Raw genomic sequence first — 21850 nt, 5'->3', positions numbered from 1 at the left:
GTCTCTATTCATAAACTCAGCCACAGTCTGTCTTAAGTATTGCGTCTCTTTCTCATTGCAGGATAGCTTTGTAGAAATATTTGAGATCATTCCCTTAAAGGAATTAACCCATTCCGGTTCAGCCCTGCTATTCTGGGAAGGTGCACTGCCCTGAGTACCCAGTAGTGAGCCCCCTGGTGAGGAGGAACACTCCGCTGTACAAGAAACACACTCTTTGCCTGACATAATGTAAATGTGACAGCACACACACACACACACACAAGAAAAGGTTAAGCACAATTAACCCACAAAGAGCTCTTCAGGGAGACACAGAGTTATTTGGAGCCAGCTCCCACTGCGCCCTTATCGCTAATGCCAAGCATAGCCGGGTCGCAGACTAAGTACCCTGATAGGGGACTTAGTACACTAAAAATCGCTCCCCCCTGCTATGACCCCCTGGTACCGCTGAGGTAATCTGGAGTCTCTCCGGAGGAGCTGTGCGTCCCTGTCAGTCAGCGTCTGTGTCCACTGCAGAGGGAAAATGGCGCTGGTGAGCTGCTGGATCCGCTCATAGTGAAGGCCCTGCCCCTTCAATGGCGCACGGTCTTCCCGCTTTTTTTATACTGGCTGAGGTAATCTGGTGCTTAAAATGGAGAGAAAACCATTTTAAGGCTGGTTTGCCAGTGTGGGTACTGTGTACAGTGTACTGAGACGCAGCTGTGTACTGTGTCTGGAGACGCATTCCGCCCCGGTTAGAAGCCGTGTGTCTCTGTACCTTCATGCCGCCATAATGGTCGGTGACCCACTAGTTGGGACGCCTGCTTAGTACTCACCACCCTTCTTTCTCCTGGCTCTGTTAGGGGTGGCGGAGTGCTGCTGGAATGTACGCTCACAGTGGTGGGGCTTGCGAATAGTTCCCTCAGGAGCTCAGTGTCCTGTCAGCGGGGAACGGGACCATTAATTCTTCAAGTGGTTGGGCCGTTTTCCCCCCTAAGTCCCACAAAGCAGGCAGGCTGGTGCCAACCAGCCCTGCCTGAAAATAACAAACATATAAAATAAATGCAGAAAACTCTTCAGGAGCTTCCATTAGCGTGACCGGCTCCTCCGGGCACATTTTCTAAACGGAGTCTAGTAGGAGGGGCATAGAGGGGGGAGCCAGCCCACACTATCAAATTCTTAAAGTGCCAATGGCTCCTAGTGGACCCATCTATACCCCATGGAATCTCAGTATCCTCTAGGACGTAAGAGAAAAAAACAAAAACACATAGGTCTGGGTGCTTATCGGAGATCCTACTGTATGTGTTTTTGCCTGAAAAATGTAAAATTGTTCGGGAGAAAAAATAAGATTTTACTCACCGGTAAATCTATTTCTCGTAGTCCGTAGTGGATGCTGGGGACTCCGTAAGGACCATGGGGAATAGCGGCTCCGCAGGAGACTGGGCACAGCTAAGAAAGATTTAGGACTACCTGGTGTGCACTGGCTCCTCCCACTATGACCCTCCTCCAGACTTCAGTAAGGATACTGTGCCCGGAAGAGCTGACACAATAAGGAAGGATTTTGAAGACTCATACCAGCCACACCAATCACACCGTATAACTCGTGTTAATATACCCAGTTAACAGTATGAACACAACAGAGCCTCTCAAAAGATGGCTCAACGATAACCCTTGTAGTTAACAATAACTATATACAAGTATTGCAGACAGTCCGCACTTGGGATGGGCGCCCAGCATCCACTACGGACTACGAGAAATAGATTTACCGGTGAGTAAAATCTTATTTTCTCTGACGTCCTAGTGGATGCTGGGGACTCCGTAAGGACCATGGGGATTATACCAAAGCTCCCAAACGGGCGGGAGAGTGCGGATGACTCTGCAGCACCGAATGAGAGAACACAAGGTCCTCCTCAGCCAGGGTATCAAATTTGTAGAATTTTGCAAACGTGTTTGCCCCTGACCAAGTAGCAGCTCGGCAAAGTTGTAAAGCCGAGACCCCTCGGGCAGCCGCCCAAGAAGAGCCCACTTTCCTCGTGGAATGGGCTTTTACAGATTTAGGCTGCGGCAGGCCAGCCACAGAATGCGCAAGCTGAATTGTGCTACAAATCCAGCGAGCAATAGTCTGCTTTGAAGCAGGAGCACCCATCTTGTTTGGTGCATACAGGATAAATAGCGAGTCAGTCTTCCTGACTCCAGCCGTCCTGGAAACATACATTTTCAAGGCCCTGACTACGTCCAGCAACTTGGAGTCCTCCAAGTCCCTAGTAGCCGCAGGCACCACGATGGTTCAAGTGAAAAGCCGATACCACCTTAGGAAGAAACTGGGGACGAGTCCTCAATTCTGCCCTATCCATATGGAAAATCAAATAGGGGCTTTTACATGACAAAGCCGCCAATTCTGACACACGCCTTGCCGAAGCCAAGGCCAAAAGCATGACCACTTTCCACGTGAGATATTTTAAATCCACGGTTTTGAGTGGCTCAAACCAATGTGACTTTAGGAAACCCAACACCACGTTGAGGTCCCACGGTGCCACTGGAGGCACAAAAGGAGGCTGAATATGCAGCACTCCCTTGACAAATGTCTGAACTTCAGGCAGTGAAGCCAGTTCTTTTTGGAAGAAAATCGACAGAGCCGAAATCTGGACCTTAATGGAACCCAATTTTAGGCCCATAGTCACCCCTGACTGTAGGAAGTGCAGAAATTGACCTAGCTGGAATTCCTCCGTTGGGGCCTTCCTGGCCTCACACCACGCAACATATTTTTGCCATATGCGGTGATAATGTTGTACGGTTACATCTTTTCTAGCTTTAATAAGCGTAGGAATGACTTCCTCCGGAAAGCCCTTTTCTTTTAGGATCCGGTGTTCAACCGCCATGCCGTTAAACGCAGCCGCGGTAAGTCTTGGAACAGACAGGGCCCCTGCAGCAGCAGGTCCTGTCTGAGCGGCAGAGGCCATGGGTCCTCTGAGATTAATTCTTGAAGTTCCGGGTACCAAGACCTTCTTGGCCAATCTGGAACAATGAGAATAGTTCTTACTCCTCTTTTCTTTATTATCCTCAGTACCTTGGGTATGAGAGGAAGAAGAGGGAACACATAAACCGACCGGTACACCCACGGTGTCACTAGAGCGTCCACAGCTATCGCCTGAGGGTCTCTTGACCTGGCGCAATATTTTTCTAGCTTTTTGTTTAAGCGGGACGCCATCATGTCCACCTGTGGCTTTTCCCAACGGTTTACAATCAGTTGGAAGACTTCTGGATGAAGTCCCCACTCTCCCGGGTGGAGGTCGTGCCTGCTGAGGAAGTCTGCTTCCCAGTTGTCCACTCCCGGAATGAACACTGCTGACAGTGCTAACACGTGATTTTCCGCCCATCGGAGAATCCTTGTGGCTTCTGCCATCGCCGTCCTGCTTCTTGTGCCGCCCTGTCGATTTACATGGGCGACTGCCGTGATGTTGTCTGACTGGATCAGAACCGGCTGGTTTTGAAGCAGGGGCTTTGCTTGACTTAGGGCATTGTAAATGGCCCTCCGTTCCAGAACATTTATGTGTAGGGAAGTCTCCTGACTTGACCAAAGTCCTTGGAAGTTTCTTCCCCGTGTGACTGCACCCCAGCCTCGAAGGCTGGCATCCGTGGTCACCAGGACCCAGTCCTGTATGCCGAATCTGCGGCCCTCTCTGAGATGAGCACTCTGCAGCCACCACAGCAGAGACACCCTGGTCCTTGGAGACAGGGTTATCAACCGATGCATTTGAAGATGCGATCCGGACCATTGGTCCAACAGGTCCCACTGAAAGGTTCTGGCATGGAACCTGCCGAATGGAATCGCTTCGTAGGAAGCTACCATCTTTCCCAGGACTCGCGTGCAATGATGCACCGACACCTGTTCTGGTTTCAGGAGGCCTCTGACTAGAGATGACAGCTCCTTGGCTTTCTCCTCTGGGAGAAACACTTTTTTCTGGACTGTGTCCAGAATCATCCCCAGGAACAGTAGACGTGTCGCCGGAACCAGCTGAGACTTTGGAATATTCAGAATCCAACCGTGCTGGTGTAGCACCTCCTGATATAATGCTACGCCGACCAACAACTGCTCTCTGGACCTCGCCCTTATCAGGAGATCGTCCAAGTATGGGATAATTAAAACTCCCTTTTTCCGAAGGAGTATCATCATTTCGGCCATTACCTTGGTAAATACCCTCGGTGCCGTGGACAGGCCGAACGGCAACGTCTGGAATTGGTAAGGACAATCCTGTACCACAAATCTGAGGTACTCCTGGTGAGGATGGTAAATGGGGACATGCAGGTAAGCATCCTTGATGTCCAGAGATACCATGTAATCTCCCTCTTCCAGGCTTGCAATAACCGCCCTGAGCGATTCCATCTTGAACTTGAATTTTCTTAAATATGTGTTCAAGGATTTCAAATTTAAAATGGGTCTCACCGAACCGTCCGGTTTCGGTACCACAAACATTGTGGAATAGTAACCCTGTCCTTGTTGAAGTAGGGGCACCTTGACTATCACCTGCTGGGAATACAGCTTGTGAATTGCCTCTAACACAGCCTCCCTTTCTGAAGGAGTCGTTGGTAAGGCAGATTTGAGGAAACGGCGGGGGGGGGGAATTCCAGCCTGTACCCCTGAGATACCACTTGAAGGATCCAGGGATCTACCTGTGAGCGAGCCCACTGATTGCTGAAGTTTTTGAGACGGCCCCCCACCGTACCTGGCTCCGCCTGTTGAGCCCCAGCGTCATGCGGCGGACTTAGCAGAAGAAGCGGGGGAGGACTTTTGTTCCTGGGAAGTGGCTGTATGCTGCAGCTTTTTCCCCCTACCTCTGCCTCTGGGCAGAAAGGACGCGCCTCTACCCCGTCTGCTCTTTTGGAGGCGAAAGGACTGCACCTGATAATACGGTGCTCTCTTTGGTTGTGAGGGGACATGTGGCAAAAATGCTGACTTCCCAGCTGTTGCTGTGGACACTAAGTCCGAAAGACCATCCCGAACAACTCCTCACCCTTATAAGGCAAAACTTCCATGTGCCTTTTAGAATCTGCATCACCTGTCCACTGCCGGGTCCATAACCCTCTCCTGGCAGAAAATAAGAATTTACTTACCGATAATTCTATTTCTCGGAGTCCGTAGTGGATGCTGGGGTTCCTGAAAGGACCATGGGGAATAGCGGCTCCGCAGGAGACAGGGCACAAAAGTAAAGCTTTCCGATCAGGTGGTGTGCACTGGCTCCTCCCCCTATGACCCTCCTCCAAGCCAGTTAGGTACTGTGCCCGGACGAGCGTACACAATAAGGGAGGAATTTTGAATCCCGGGTAAGACTCATACCAGCCACACCAATCACACCGTACAACTTGTGATCTAAACCCAGTTAACAGTATGATAACAGCGGAGCCTCTGAAAAGATGGCTCACAACAATAATAACCCGATTTTTGTAACTATGTACAAGTATTGCAGATAATCCGCACTTGGGATGGGCGCCCAGCATCCACTACGGACTCCGAGAAATAGAATTATCGGTAAGTAAATTCTTATTTTCTCTATCGTCCTAGTGGATGCTGGGGTTCCTGAAAGGACCATGGGGATTATACCAAAGCTCCCAAACGGGCGGGAGAGTGCGGATGACTCTGCAGCACCGAATGAGAGAACTCCAGGTCCTCCTTAGCCAGGGTATCAAATTTGTAGAATTTAGCAAACGTGTTTGCCCCTGACCAAGTAGCTGCTCGGCAAAGTTGTAAAGCCGAGACCCCTCGGGCAGCCGCCCAAGATGAGCCCACCTTCCTTGTGGAATGGGCATTTACATATTTTGGCTGTGGCAGGCCTGCCACAGAATGTGCAAGCTGAATTGTATTACACATCCAACTAGCAATAGTCTGCTTAGAAGCAAGAGCACCCAGTTTGTTGGGTGCATACAGGATAACAGCAAGTCAGTTTTCCTGACTCCAGCCGTCCTGGAACATATTTTCAGGGCCCTGACAACATCTAGCAACTTGGAGTCCTCCAAGTCCCTAGTAGGTGCAAGGCACCACAATAAGCTGGTTCAGGTGAAACACTGACACCACCTTAGGGAGAGAACTGGGGACGCGTCCGCAGCTCTGCCCTGTCCGAATGGACAAACAGATATGGGCTTTTTTGAGAAAAAAACACCAATTTGACACTCGCCTGGTCCAGGCCAGGGCCAAGAGCATGGTCACTTTTCATGTGAGATGCTTCAAATCCACAGATTTGACTGGTTTTAAACCAATGTGATTTGAGGAATCCCAGAACTACGTTGAGATCCCACAGTGCCACTGGAGGCACAAAAAGGGGGTTGTATATGCAATACTCCCTTGACAAACTTCTGGACTTCAGGAACTGAAGCCAATTCTTTCTGGAAGAAAATCGACAGGGCCGAAATTTGAACCTTAATGGACCCCAATTTGAGGCCCATAGACACTCCTGTTTGCAGGAAATGCAGGAAACGACCGAGTTGAAATTTCTTTGTGGGGCCTTCCTGGCCTCACACCACGCAACATATTTTCGCCACATGTGGTGATAATGTTGTGCGGTCACCTCCTTTCTGGCTTTGACCAGGGTAGGAATGACCTCTTCCGGAATGCCTTTTTCCCTTAGGATCCGGCTTTCCACCGCCATGCCGACAAACGCAGCTGCGGTAAGTCTTGGAACAGACATGGTACTTGCTGAAGCAAGTCCCTTCTTAGCGGCAGAGGCCATAAGACCTCTGTAAGCATCTCTTGAAGTTCCGGGTACCAAGTCCTTCTTGGCCAATCCGGAGCCATGAGTATAGTTCTTACTCCTCTACGTCTTATAATTCTCAGCACCTTAGGTATGAGAAGCAGAGGAGGGAACACATACACCGACTGGTACACCCACGGTGTTACCAGAACGTCCACAGCTATTGCCTGAGGGTCTCTTGACCTGGCGCAATACCTGTCCCGTTTTTTGTTCAGACGGGACGCCATCATGTCCACCTTTGGTATTTCCCAACGGTTTACAATCATGTGGAAAAAACTTCCCGATGAAGTTTCCACTCTCCCGGGTGGAGGTCGTGCCTGCTGAGGAAGTCTGCTTCCCAGTTTCCATTCCCGGGATGAAACACTGCTGACAGTGCTATCACATGATTTTCCGCCCAGCGAAAAGTCCTTGCAGTTTTTGCCATTGCCCTCCTGCTTCTTGTGTCGCCCTGTCTGTTTACGTGGGCGACTGCCGTGATGTTTTTCCCACTGGATCAATACCGGCTGACCTTGAAGCAGAGGTCTTGCTAAGCTTAGAGCATTATAAATTTACCCTTAGCTCCAGAATATTTATGTGGAGAAAAATCTCCAGACTTGATCACACTCCCTGGAAATTTTTTCCTTGTGTGACTGCTCCCCAGCCTCTCGGGCTGGGCTCCGTGGTCACCAGCATCCAATCCTGAATGCCGAATCTGCGGCCCTCTAGAAGATGAGCACTCTGTAACCACCACAGGAGAGACACCCTTGTCCTTGGATATAGGGTTATCCGCTGATGCATCTGAAGATGCGATCCGGATCATTTGTCCAGCAGATCCCACTGAAAAGTTCTTGCGTGAAATCTGCCGAATGGAATTGCTTCGTAGGAAGCCACCATTTTTACCAGGACCCTTGTGCAATGATGCACTGTTTTTAGGAGGTTCCTGACTAGCTCGGATAACTCCCTGGCTTTCTCTTCCGGGAGAAACACCTTTTTCTGGACTGTGTCCAGAATCATCCCTAGGCACAGCAGACGTGTCGTCGGGATCAGCAGCGATTTTGGAATATTTAGAATCCACCCGTGCTGTTGTAGCAGTATCCTAGATAGTGCTACTCCGACCTCCAACTGTTCCCTGGACTATGCCCTTATCAGGAGATCGTCCAAGTAAGGGATAATTAAGACGCCTTTTCTTCGAAGAAGAATCATCATTTCGGCCATTACCTTGGTAAAGACCCGGGGTGCCGTGGACAATCCAAACGGCAGCGTCTGAAACCGATAGTGACAGTTCTGCACCACGAACCTGAGGTACCCTTAGTGAGAAGGGCAAATTTGGGACATAGAGGTAAGCATCCCTGATGTCCCGGGACACTATATAGTCCCCTTCTTCCTGGTTCGTTATCACTGCTCTGAGTGACTCCATCTTGATTTGAACCTTTGTAAGTGTTCAAAATTTTTTTTTTTTTTAGAATAAGTCTCACCTAGCCTTCTGGCTTCAGTACCACAATATAGTGTGGAATAATACCCCTTTTCTTGTAGTAGGAGGGGTAATTTAATTATCACCTGCTGGGAATACAGCTTGTGAATTTTTTCCCATACTGCCTCCTTGTCGGAGGGAGACCTTGGTAAAGCAGACTTCAGGAGCCTGCGAAGGGGAAACGTCTCGACATTCCAATTTGTACCCCTGGGATACTACTTGTAGGATCCAGGGGTCCTGTACGGTCTCAGCGCCATGCTGAGAACTTGTCAGAAGCGGTGGAACGCTTCTGTTCCTGGGAATGGGCTGCCTGCTGCAGTCTTCTTCCCTTTCCTCTATCCCTGGGACAGATATGATCTTATAGGGACGAAAGGACTGAGGCTGAAAAGACGATGTCTTTTTCTGCAGAGATGTGACCTAGGGTAAAAACGGTGGATTTTCCAGCAGTTGCCGTGGCCACCAGGTCCGATGGACCGACCCCAAATAACTCCTCTTCCTTTATACGGCAATACAACTTTGTGCCGTTTGGAATCTGCATCACCTGACCACTGTCGTGTCCATAACATCTTCTGGCAGTTATGGACATCGCATTTACTCTTGATGCCAGAGTGCAAATATCCCTCTGTGCATCTCGCATATATAGAAATGCATCCTTTAAATGCTCTATAGTCAATAAAATACTGTCCCTGTCAAGGGTATCAATATTTTTAGTCAGGGAATCCGACCAAGCCACCCCAGCTCTGCACATCCAGGCTGAGGCGATCGCTGGTCGCAGTATAACACCAGTATGTGTGTATATACTTTTTATGATATTTTCCAGCCTCCTGTCAGCTGGTCCTTGAGGACGGCCCTATCTATAGACGGTACCGCCACTTGTTTTGATAAGCGTGTGAGCGCCTTATCCACCCTAAGGGGTGTTTCCCAACTCGCCCTAACTTCTGGCGGGAAAGGGTATACCGCCCATAATTTTCTATCGGGGGGAACCCACGCATCATCACACACTTTATTTAATTTATCTGATTCAGGAAAAACTATGGTAGTTTTTTCACATCCCACATAATACCCTCTTTTGTGGTACTTGTAGTATCAGAAATATGTAACACCTCCTTCATTGCCTTTAACGTGTGGCCCTAATAAGGAATACGTTTGTTTATTCACCGTCGACACTGGACTCAGTGTCTCTGTCTGTGTCTGTGTCGACCGACTAAAGTAAACGGGCGTTTTAAAAACCCCTGACGGTGTTTTTGAGACGTCTGGACCGGTACTATTGTTTGTCGGCCGTCTCATGTCGTCAACCGACCTTGCAGCGTGTTGACATTATCACGTAATTCCCTAAATAAGCCATCCATTCCGGTGTCGACTCCCTAGAGAGTGACATCACCATTACAGGCAATTGCTCCGCCTCCTCACCAACATCGTCCTCCTACATGTCGACACACACGTACCGACACACAGCACACACACAGGGAATGCTCTGATAGAGGACAGGACCCACTAGCCCTTTGGAGAGACAGAGGGAGAGTTTGCCAGCACACACCAAAAACGCTATAATTATATAGGGACAACCTTATATAAGTGTTTTCCCTTATAGCATCTTTTTTATATATTTCTAACGCCAAATTAGTGCCCCCCCCTCTCTGTTTTAACCCTGTTTCTGTAGTGCAGTGCAGGGGAGAGTCTGGGAGCCTTCCCTCCAGCCTTTCTGTGAGGGAAAATGGCGCTGTGTGCTGAGGAGATAGGCCCCGCCCCTTTTTCGGCGGCCTCGTCTCCCGCTCTTAACGGATTCTGGCAGGGGTTAAATATCTCCATATAGCCTCCGGAGGCTATATGTGAGGTATTTTTAGCCAAAATAGGTATTCATTTGCCTCCCAGGGCGCCCCCCTCCCAGCGCCCTGCACCCTCAGTGACTGCCGTGTGAAGTGTGCTGAGAGGAAAATGGCGCACAGCTGCAGTGCTATGCGCTACCTTTAGAAGACTGAGGAGTCTTCTGCCGCCGATTCTGGACCTCTTCTTACTTCAGCATCTGCAAGGGGGCCGGCGGCAAGGCTCCGGTGACCATCCAGGCTGTACCTGTGATCGTCCCTCTGGAGCTGATGTCCAGTAGCCAAGAAGCCAATCCATCCTGCACGCAGGTGAGTTCACTTCTTCTCCCCTAAGTCCCTCGTTGCAGTGATCCTGTTGCCAGCAGGACTCACTGTAAAATAAAAAATAAGAATTTACTTACCGATAATTCTATTTCTCGGAGTCCGTAGTGGATGCTGGGGTTCCTGAAAGGACCATGGGGAATAGCGGCTCCGCAGGAGACAGGGCACAAAAAGTAAAGCTTTCCGATCAGGTGGTGTGCACTGGCTCCTCCCCCTATGACCCTCCTCCAGACTCCAGTTAGGTACTGTGCCCGGACGAGCGTACACAATAAGGGAGGAATTTTGAATCCCGGGTAAGACTCATACCAGCCACACCAATCACACTGTACAACCTGTGATCTGAACCCAGTTAACAGTATGATAACAGCGGAGCCTCTGAAAAGATGGCTCACAACAACAATAACCCGATTTAGTTAGCAATAACTATGTACAAGTATTGCAGATAATCCGCACTTGGGATGGGCGCCCAGCATCCACTACGGACTCCGAGAAATAGAATTATCGGTAAGTAAATTCTTATTTTCTCTATCGTCCTTGTGGATGCTGGGGTTCCTGAAAGGACCATGGGGATTATACCAAAGCTCCCAAACGGGCGGGAGAGTGCGGATGACTCTGCAGCACCGAATGAGAGAACTCCAGGTCCTCTTTTGCCAGGGTATCAAATTTGTAGAATTTTACAAACGTGTTCTCCCCCGACCACGTAGCTGCTCGGCAAAGTTGTAATGCCGAGACCCCTCGGGCAGCCGCCCAAGATGAGCCCACCTTCCTTGTGGAATGGGCCTTAACAGATTTAGACTGTGGCAGGCCTGCCACAGAATGTGCAAGTTGAATTGTGCTACCAATCCCACGAGCAATCGACTGCTTAGAAGCAGAAGCACCCAGCATTGTTGGGTGCATACAGGATAAACAGCAAGTCAGATTTCCTGACTCCAGCCAACCTGGAAACTATATTTTCAGGGCCCTGATAACATCCAGCAACTTGGAGTCCTCCAAGTCCCTAGTAGCCGCAGGTACCACAATAAGCTGGTTCAGGTGAAACGCTGACACCACCTTAAGGAGAAACTGGGGACGAGTCCGCAGCTTTGCTCTGTCCGAATGGACAATCAGATATGGCTTTGTGAGATAAAGCCGCCAATTCTGACACTCGCCTGGCCGAGGCCAGGACCAACAGCATGGTCATTTTCCATGTGAGATATATCAAATCCACAGATTTGAGTTGTTTAAACCAATGTGATTTTTTAGGAATCCCAAAACTACGTTGAGATCGCCCAGTGCCACTGGAGACATCAAAGGGGCTGTATATGCAGTACTCCCTTAACAACTTCTGGACTTCAGGAACTGAAGCCAATTTCTTTCTGGAAGAAAATCAACAGGCCGAAATTTGAACCTTAATGGACCCAATTTGAGACCCATAGACACTCCTGTTTGCAGGAAATGTAGAAATTAACCTAGTTGAAATTCTTCCGTGGAGCCTTCCTGGACTCACACCCTGGCACATATTTTCACCTAAGTGGTGATAATGTTGTGCGGTCACCTCCTTCCTGGCTCTGACCAGGGTAGGGATGACCTCTTCCGGAATGCCTCTTTCCCTTAGGATCCGGCGTTCACCCGCCTTGGCGTCAATGCAGCTGCGGTAAGTCCCGGAACAGACACGGTTCTTGCCGAATCAAGACCCTTCTTAGTATCTCTTGAAGTTCCGGGAACCAAGTCCTTCTTGGCCAAACCGGAGCCACGAGTATAGTTCTTACTCCTCTCCTTCCTATCATTTTCAATACATTGGGTATGAAAAGCAGAGGATGGAACACATACACCGACTGGTACACCGACGGTGTTACCAGAGCGTCCCAGCTATTGCCTGAGTGTCTCTTGACCTGGCGCTTCAGGTGGGACGCCATCATAACCACCCTTGGTCTTTCCCAACGGTTTACAATCATGTGGAAACTTCCAGATTAAGTTTCCACTTTTCCGGGTGGAATTCATTTATGCTGAGGAAATCTTCCCAGTTGCCCACTCCCGGAATGAACACTGCTGACAGTGTTATCACATGATTTTCCGCCCAGCGAAGAATCCTTGCTGTCATTGCCCTCCTGCTTCTTGTGTCGCCCCGTCTGATAACGTGGGCGACCGCCATGATGATGTCCTACTGGATCAGCACCGGTTGACTTTGAAGCAGGAGTCTTCCTAGGCTCAGAGCATTGTAAATTGCCCTTAGCTCCAGTATATTCATGTGGAGAGAAGTCTCCAGACTTGACCACACTTCCTTGGAAATTTTTTCCCTGTGTGACTACTCCCCAGCCTCTCAGGCTGGTATCCGTGGTCCCCAGAACACAGTCCTGAATGCTGAGTGTGCTGCCCTCTAAAAGATGAGCACTCTGCAGCCCCCACAGAAGAGACACCCTTGTCCTTGGAGACAGGATTATCCGCTGATGCATCTGAAAATGCGATCCGGACCATTCGTCCAGCAAATCCCCTGAGATCTGCCGAATGGAATCGCTTCGTAAGAAGCCACCATTTTTCCCAGGACTCCTGTGCATTGATGCACTGATACTTGGCCTGGTTTTAGGAGGTTTCTGACTAGGTCGAATAACTCCTTGGCTTTTTCCTCCCGGAGGAACACCTTTTTCTGGACTATGCCCAGAATCATTCCTAGGAACAGCAGACGTATCGTCGGAAAACAGCTGCGATTCTTGGAATATTTAGAATCCAGTCGTGCTGTCGTAGAACTACTTTAGATAGTGCTCTTTCGACCTCCAACTGTTCTCTGGAACTTGCCCTTTTCAGGATATCGTCCAAGTAAGGGATAATTTAGATGCCTTTTTTCTTTGAAGAAACATCTTTTCGGCCATTACCTTGGTAAAAGGCCCGGGGTGCCGTGGATAATTCAAACGGCATCGTCTGAAACTGATATTGACAGTTCTGTACCACGAACCAGAGGTACCCTTGTTGAGAAGGGCAAATTTGGACATGGAGGTAATCCTTGATGTCCAGGGACACCATATAGTCCCCTTTTTTCCGGTTCGCTATCACTGCTCTGAGTGACTCCATCTCGATTTGAACCTTTTATGTAAGTGTTCAAAGATTTCAGTTTAGACTATGTCTCACCAAGCCGTCTGGCGTCAGTACCACAATATAGTGTGGAAAAATAATACCCTTTTCCTTGTTGTAGGAGGGGTACTTTGATTATCACCTGCTGGATATACAGCTTGTGAATTGTTTCCAATGCTGCCTCCCTGTCGGAGGGAGCCGTTGGTAAAGCAGACTTCAGAAACCTGCGAGGAGAAGATGTCTCGACTCTCCAATCTGTACCCCTGGGATAATACTTGTACTATCTAGGGGTCAACCTGCGAGTGATCCCACTGCGCGCTGAGACTCTTGAGACTACCCCCCCACCTTGAGTCCGCTTGCATGGCCCCAGCGTCATGCTGAGGACTTGGCAGACGCGGTGGAGGGCTTCTTTTCCTGGGAAGGGGCTGCCTGCTGCAGTCTACTTCCCTTACCTCTATGTCTGGGCAGATATGACTGGCCTTTTGCCTGCATGCCCTCATGGGAAAGGAAGGATTGAGGCTGAAAAGACGGTGTCTTTTTCAGCTGAGATGTAACTTGGGGTAAAAAGGTTGGATTTCCCAGCTGTTGCCGTGGTCCCCAGGTCCGATGGACCGACCCCAACTAACTCCTTCCCTTTATACGGCAATACTTCCATGTGCCGTATGGGATCTGTATCACCTGACCACTGTCGTGTCCATGACATCTTCTGGGTGATATGGACAACGTACTTATCTTGATGCCAGAGAGCAAATATCCCTCTGTGCATCTCACGTACATATATATAGAATGCATCCTATTAAATGCTCTATATGAATAAAATATTTTCAGTCAGGGAATCCGACCAAGCCAACCCAGCACTGCATCTCCAGGCTGATGGCGATCGCTGGTCGCAGTATAACCACCGTATGTGTGTATATACTTTTTAGGATATCTTTCCAGCTTCCTATCAGCTGGCTCCTTGAGGGCGGCCGTATCTGGAGACGGTAACGCCACTTGATAAGCGTGTGAGCGCCTTATCACCCTAAAGGGTGTTTCCCAACGCGCCCTAATTTCTGGCGGGAAAGGGTATAACGCCAATATTTGCTATCGGGGTAACCCCACGCATCATCACACACTTCATTTTATTTTATCTGATTCAGGAAAAACTACAGGTAGTTTTTTCACTCCCACATAATACCCTTTTTTTTTTTTTTTTTTTTTTTGTGGTACTTGTAGTATCAGAAATATGCAACACCTCCTTCATTGCCCTTAACGTGTGGCCCTAATGAGAAATACGTTTGTTTATTCACCGTCGACACTGGATTCAGTGTCCGTGTCTGTGTCGACCGACTGAGGTAAATGGGCGTTTTTAACGCCCCTGACGGTGTTTCTGAGACGCCTGGACCGGTACTAATAGTTTGTCGGCCGTCTCACGTCGTCAACCGACCTTGCAGCGTGTTGACATTCTCACGTAATTCCCTAAATAAGCCATCCATTCCGGTGTCGACTCCCTAGAGAGTGACATCACCATTACAGGCAATTTCTCCGCCTCCTCACCAACATCGTCCTCATACATGTCGACACACACGTACCGACACACAGCACACACACCGGGAATGCTCTGACAGAGGACAGGACCCACACTAGCCCTTTGGGGAGACAGAGGGAGAGTTTGCCAGCACACACCAAAACGCTATAATTATATAGGGACAACCTTATATAAGTGTTTTCCCTTATAGCATCTTTATATATATCTCAATATCGCCAAAATCAGTGCCCCCCCTCTCTGTTTTAACCCTGTTTCTGTAGTGCAGTGCAGGGGAGAGCCTGGGAGCCTTCTCTCCAGGCTTTCTGTGAGAGAAAATGGCGCTGTGTGCTGAGGAGATAGGCCCCGCCCCTTTTTCGGCGGGCTCGTCTCCCGCTATTTAGTGAATCTTGGCAGGGGTTAAATATCTCCATATAGCCTCTGGGGGCTATATGTGAGGTATTTTTCGCCAAAAAAGGTTTTCATTTGCCTCCCAGGGCGCCCCCCTCCCAGCGCTCTGCACCCTCAGTGACTGCCGTGTGAAGTGTGCTGAGAGGAAAATGGCGCACAGCTGCAGTGCTGTGCGCTACCTTTAGAAGACTGCAGGAGTCTTCAGCCGCCGATTCTGGACCTCTTCTTACTTCAGCATCTGCAAGGGGGCCGGCGGCGCGGCTCCGGTGACCATCCAGGCTGTACCTGTGATCGTCCCTCTGGAGCTGATGTCCAGTAGCCAAGAAGCCAATCCATCCTGCACGCAGGTGAGTTCACTCCTTCTCCCCTAAGTCCCTCGTTGCAGTGATCCTGTTGCCAGCAGGACTCACTGTAAAATAAAAAACCTAAGCTAAACTTTCTCTAAGCAGCTCTTTAGGAGAGCCACCTAGATTGCACCCTTCTCGGCCGGGCACAAAAATCTAACTGGAGTCTGGAGGAGGGTCATAGGGGGAGGAGCCAGTGCACACCACCTGATCGGAAAGCTTTACTTTTTGTGCCCTGTCTCCTGCGGAGCCGCTATTCCCCATGGTCCTTTCAGGAACCCCAGCATCCACAAGGACGATAGAGAAAACCTAAGCTAAACTTTTCTAAGCAGCTCTTTAGGAGAGCCACCTAGATTGCACCCTTCTCGGCCGGGCACAAAAATCTAACTGGCTTGGAGGAGGGTCATAGGGGGAGGAGCCAGTGCACACCACCTGATCGGAAAGCTTTACTTTTGTGCCCTGTCTCCTGCGGAGCCGCTATTCCCCATGGTCCTTTCAGGAACCCCAGCATCCACTAGGACGATAGAGAAATGGACAGTGCACTTATTTTTGATGCCAGCCGGCAAATATCCCTCTGTGCATCTCTTATGTAGAAGACAGCGTCTTTAATATGCTCTACGTTTAGCAATATAGTGTCCCTGTCTAGGGTGTCAATGTTTTCTGACAGGGAGTCTGACCATGCAGCTGCAGCACTGCACATCCATGCTGAGGCAATAGCTGGTCTCAGTATAATACCAGTGTGTGTATATATAGCTTTCTGGAGAGCCTCCTGCTTTCTGTCAGCAGGTTCCTTTAGGGCGGCCGTATCCTGGGACGGCAGTGCCACCTTTTTTGATAAGCGCGTAAGTGCTTTATCCACCCTAGGGGGTGTTTCCCAACGTGACCTATCCTCTGGCGGGAAAGGGTACGCCATTAGTAATTTTTTTGAAATTACCAATTTTTTATCGGGGGAAGCCCACGCTAGTTCACACACTTCATTCAATTCTTCAGAAGGGGGAAAAACTACTGGTAGTTTTTTCTCCCCAAACATAATACCCTTTTTTGTGGTACCTGGGGTCACCTCAGAAATGTGTAAAACATTTTTCATTGCCTCAATCATATAACAAGTGGCCCTATTGGACATTACATTCGTCTCTTCGTCGTCGACACTGGTATCAGTATCCGTGTCGACATCTGTGTCTGCCATCTGAGGTAGCGGGCGTTTTAGAGCCCCTGATGACTTTTGAGACGTCTGGACAGGCACGGGCTGAGAAGCCGGCTGCCCCGCATTTGGCATGTCGTCAAATTTTTTATGTAAGGAGTCGACACTTTCGCGTAATTCCTTCCACAAGTCCATCCACTCCGGTGTCTGCCCCGCAGGGGGTGACAACACATTTATAGGCACCTGCTCCTCCTCCACATAAGTCTCCTCATCAAACATGTCGACACAGCCGTACCGACACACCGCACACACACAGGGAATGCTCTGACAGAAGACAGGACCCCACAAAGCCCTTTGGGGAGACAGAGAGAGAGTATGCCAGCACACACCAGAGCGCTATATAAATCAGGGATTAACTAAATCATATCCCCTTATAGCTGCTATATGTATATTGCGCCTAAATTTAGTGCCCCCCCTCTCCTTTTTACCCTTTTCTGTAGTGTAGACTGCAGGGGAGAGCCAGGGAGCTTCCTTCCAGCGGAGCTGTGAGGGAGAAATGGCGCCAGTGTGCTGAGGGAGATAGCTCCGCCCCTTTTTCGGCTGACTTTTCTCTCGCTTTATTATGGATTCTGGCAGGCGTATTTATCACATATATAGCCTCTGGGGCTATATATTGTGATATATTTGCCAGCCAAGGTGTTTTTATTGCTTCTCAGGGCGCCCCCCCCAGCGCCCTGCACCCTCAGTGACCGGAGTGTGAAGTGTGTATGAGGAGCAATGGCGCACAGCTGCAGTGCTGTGCGCTACCTTGGTGAAGACTGATGTCTTCTGCCGCCGATTTTCCGGATTCTTCTTGCTTCTGGCTCTGTAAGGGGGCCGGCGGCGCGGCTCCGGGACCGAACATCAATGGCCGGTTCCATGCGGTCGATCCCTCTGGAGCTAATGGTGTCCAGTAGCCTAAGAAGCCCAAGCTACCACCAGTTAGGTAGGTTCGCTTCTTCTCCCCTTAGTCCCTCGCTGCAGTGAGTCTGTTGCCAACAGATCTCACTGTAAAATAAAAAACCTAAAATATACTTTCTCTCTAGGAGCTCAGGAGAGCCCCTAGTGTGCATCCAGCTCAGCCGGGCACAGGATTCTAACTGAAGTCTGGAGGAGGGTCATAGTGGGAGGAGCCAGTGCACACCAGGTAGTCCTAAATCTTTCTTAGCTGTGCCCAGTCTCCTGCGGAGCCGCTATTCCCCATGGTCCTTACGGAGTCCCCAGCATCCACTAGGACGTCAGAGAAACCAGGTATTAATTGAATTGCCTGGAGCTAAACACTGGGCAAAAAATTATCAGAACCAATTGAAAATCCCACATTTCCAGAAAGATGAAATCTGTAGCCGTTACATTAAGCTGTTTAAAATACCACACGTGCAAGTAAAAAGAAGCAATCCAGCTGCCATTATTCAAAATTAAAACCGGCATTACTGTAAGTTTTGCAATCAAGTAATTTAAATATTGTTGCACTACATCAGGGGTGCAAAGTCTACTCACCTGGGTACCTAGAATTAGGGTTTAATCACATTTCTATTTGCAGCTAATTTTGTTTTTATCACAAAACACAGTGAAAACACAGAAACAGTTCTATTTTTTGGGAAACTCAGCAGAACACTACATGTGCAATAACTATGATTGCTATGATATCTCTTTAACCAGGGACATATACAGTATGAATTATACCCCTTTTACACCTAAATCATGGGTCTGACTCGAGATTTGGAACACAGTTCACACCGCGGCTCCAACCAGTGTTATTCCCAGGTCAGATCTGTTTACACTGCACACGGTTAAGGAAGTGCCAGAAGTCCTTTCTGCAGCAGCATTAGCTCCAGCAGATTCCTGCTCAGCTCCCTTACGTCACTAGCCCCACCACCAGTTCAGTGACAGCGCCCTGGGTGCAGGTTTGCCTATCTCCCCATGTTGTAAACAGGAGCTGGGTCTCATGACCTGGGATAACCATTCACACTACCCCTTAACCCGGGTCCTTCCTGGTACCAACCCTGCAAGGTACCTGGGCTGGACTCCCAGGTCACTGGAACCAAGTTAACCCTTTTCCACTGAGCTGCAACACGAGTTATCATGGGAATTATCAGGGTTTAAGCGGCAGTGGAAATGGGGAACTTCACATGTTCTGTGATGGACTGATTTCAAGTATGCACTTTACCTGATTTTAATCAGCCACATAACCTGTATAGTTCATATGTGTCCTGATTAAACGGTTATTATAGCAAAACACACCCAAACTTCTATACAAATGTACCTTCATCTTTAATTAGTAAACTTAGGGGTCTATGTATTAAGCCTTGGAGAGATAAAATGGGCAGAGATACAGTACCAACAAACCAGCTCCTTTCATTTTTCAAACAGCCTGTAACATGGCAGTTAGGAGCTGATTGGCTGGTACTTTATCTCCTTCCAAGGCTTAGTACACAGACCCCACAATTACACAATTTACTTTCAATTAAATCACAGGTAAAATATATGAAAAACTGTAGAATGATGGTAGGAACTATTACATTACATGTTGCCAGCCTCAATTAGCTTCCAAGTGGCTCCAAAAATATCTTAGGCAGCTGGTGATCATATTGCCTCATTTGCTTCCTTCAAGATACTTTTACACAACAAGATTAACTGAAGCTGTTTAACACATTTTTAGAGACAGAAATCAGATTATTATTAGATATACATGGTGTAATATGGATTTTAAAGGGAAAATTCTATATGTTTAATAACTGTAACTGACTTAAACATTTTACTCCAAGCAAAATATTTTTTTTTGTAAAAGAAAGCTCTTATTTTGGTGTAAATTACCATACATTAAGAAGCAAAACAAACCTGGTTTTCAAGACCATGATTTAATACTGATCTAGTACCTTAATGGAGAAACAAAGGGAATGCAAAGAATTAAAAGAACTGTTATTTCCCCATACAGGAACGTTGCCACTGCTGTCCACTGAAAAGTCATTTTGAAACCTTTATATCTAGAATAAAAAATAAATACAATTTAGCACTGGTTAATGTCAACATCATCTATAACTTATACCGCTTTTAGATGGCACACCCAGGTCGGACCCAGCTTTTGAACCCAGGTCCGACCCATGTCCGAGCAGGCTCACACCCTTTCACATTGCAGTTCCGACCCGGGTTATTCCCGGGTTGGTGCCTTTCAGACTGAACCCGGGTCACCCACGTTAAACACTGATTTAAAATTAATATTTTGGCTTACACTGATGAGGTTTCAAAGGAAATAAAAGGAGGGGCTGGGGACTGCTCTGAGCAGACACATAAACAGCCAATCAGTACCTTTTTCTGAGACCCGGGCTGAATAACCCGAGTCAGAGGCTTTCACACTGCACAGCGACCCGGGTCCGACCCGAATTGAAATGCTGGGTTGCTCGACCCGGGTTATTCACTTTGGCGCTTTCACACTGCACCTCGTCATGGCAATAACCTGGGCTATTTTTGCTATGTGAAAGGGGTATCAGTGGCATATTTATCAAGTGTTTTTCATAAAATTATGCAGTTTCTACATAGTGGTGGTCATTCCGAGTTGATCGCTCACTGCCGATTTTCGCAGTGCAGTGATTAAGTAGAAAAATGGCAAAAATGCGCATGCGCATGGTACGCAGCGCACATGCGCTAAGTACTTTCACACAAAACTTTGTAGATTTACACAAGCTCAAGCAACGTTTTTTCATCGCTCGAGTGATCGTAGTGTAATTGACAGGAAGTGGGTGTTTCTGGGCGGAAACTGGCCGTTTTCAAGGAGTGTGCTAAAAAACGCAGGCGTGCCAGGTAAAAACGCAGGAGTGGCTGGAGAAACGGGGGAGTGGCTGGCCGGACGCAGGGCGTGTTTGTGACGTCAAACCAGGAACTAAACGGACTAAGGTGATCGCAGTCTAGGAGTAGGTCTGGAGCTACTCAGAAACTGCAGGGAATTATTTAGTAGCAGTTCTGCTAATCTTTCGTTCGCTATTCTGCTAAGCTAAGAAACTCCAAGAGGGTGGTTTAGCGTTTGCAATGCTGCTAAAAGCAGCTAGCGAGCGAACAACTCGGAATGAGGGCCAATGTTATGTATTGTTGTTATGTACTAATAGCCTTATGCAGGAGATTCCACAGAAATCTCCTGCAGGAGGCTACACAGAACTGCAGATCGCAGTCCCCATTATCATCATTGAGAAATATGATATGGCTCCAATGAGGACTATAATATGACTCCTGTGAGGATTATGATATGACAGTTACTTCTGTCCCTGCAATTACACTTAGTACATAGCAAAAATTACTTTCATTAAAATGAAAATATATACGTTATGGTAAGAACTTACCGTTGATACGTTATGGTAAGAACTTACCGTTGATAACGGTATTTCTCCTAAGTCCACAGGATCCACAGGATAACATTGGGATGTGATGAAGCGACAGCAAACTTGCACCAATCGGTCAAAGCTTTTCGGCCTCCCAGCATGCAACGGTCCTGACCATACATCCCTGCCTCCTGGCTCAGACAAATCAGTTGTTTTCCCAAAGCTTAAGGCAGGAGCATCATAGATAGCCCTAATCAGGTGAGAGAGGACACACATGCACACCCTTCCGTACAAGAAAGAAGAGGTAAGTAAGTAAAAGGATCCTCAAATCAGGTGCGTCAGGGTGGGATCCCTGTGGACTTAGGTGAAATACCGTTATCAACGGTAAGTTCTTATCATAACGTATATTTCTCTGGCAGGGTCCACAGGATAACTTTGGGATTTTCCAAAGCAATTTAGTGGTGGGGACGCTCCTGACTGGACAGAAGAATCCTTCGCCCGAATTCAGTGTCCTGTGAGGCAAAAGTATCCACGGCATAATGTCTAATGAATGTGTGAATGGAAGACCATAGGGCTGCCTTACATATCTGTTCTGCTGAAGCACCACGTTGTGCTGCCCATGATGGACCTACCTTACGAGAAGAGTTAGCAGTGACATTAGCCAGGACAGGGAGATCAGCGTGAGAATATGCTTCTGAACTAGTCATCCGAAGCCACCTCACCAGTGTCTGCTTATCAGCAGG

The 21850-nt window shown here is 48.4% G+C and overlaps 1 protein-coding gene across 4 annotated transcripts in view; it reads right to left on the bottom strand.

The window, feature by feature from the left end:
• Window positions 1-21850, bottom strand: part of BCAP29 (B cell receptor associated protein 29) — a 234664-nt gene that overhangs the window by 170384 nt on the left and 42430 nt on the right. For 3 of the 4 annotated variants that reach the window (XM_063927066.1, XM_063927068.1, XM_063927067.1), the window contains exon 2: window positions 19674-19781. In XM_063927066.1, the coding sequence (XP_063783136.1) occupies window positions 19674-19765 (92 nt within the window). In that variant the 5' untranslated portion in view covers window positions 19766-19781. The other variant, XM_063927069.1, reaches the window with a different exon arrangement.

The sequence above is a fragment of the Pseudophryne corroboree genome, chromosome 6 (genome assembly GCF_028390025.1).
Source record: "Pseudophryne corroboree isolate aPseCor3 chromosome 6, aPseCor3.hap2, whole genome shotgun sequence".
In the NCBI taxonomy this organism is placed as follows: Eukaryota; Metazoa; Chordata; class Amphibia; order Anura; family Myobatrachidae; genus Pseudophryne; species Pseudophryne corroboree.
This window is presented reverse-complemented; position numbering and strand designations above follow the sequence as displayed.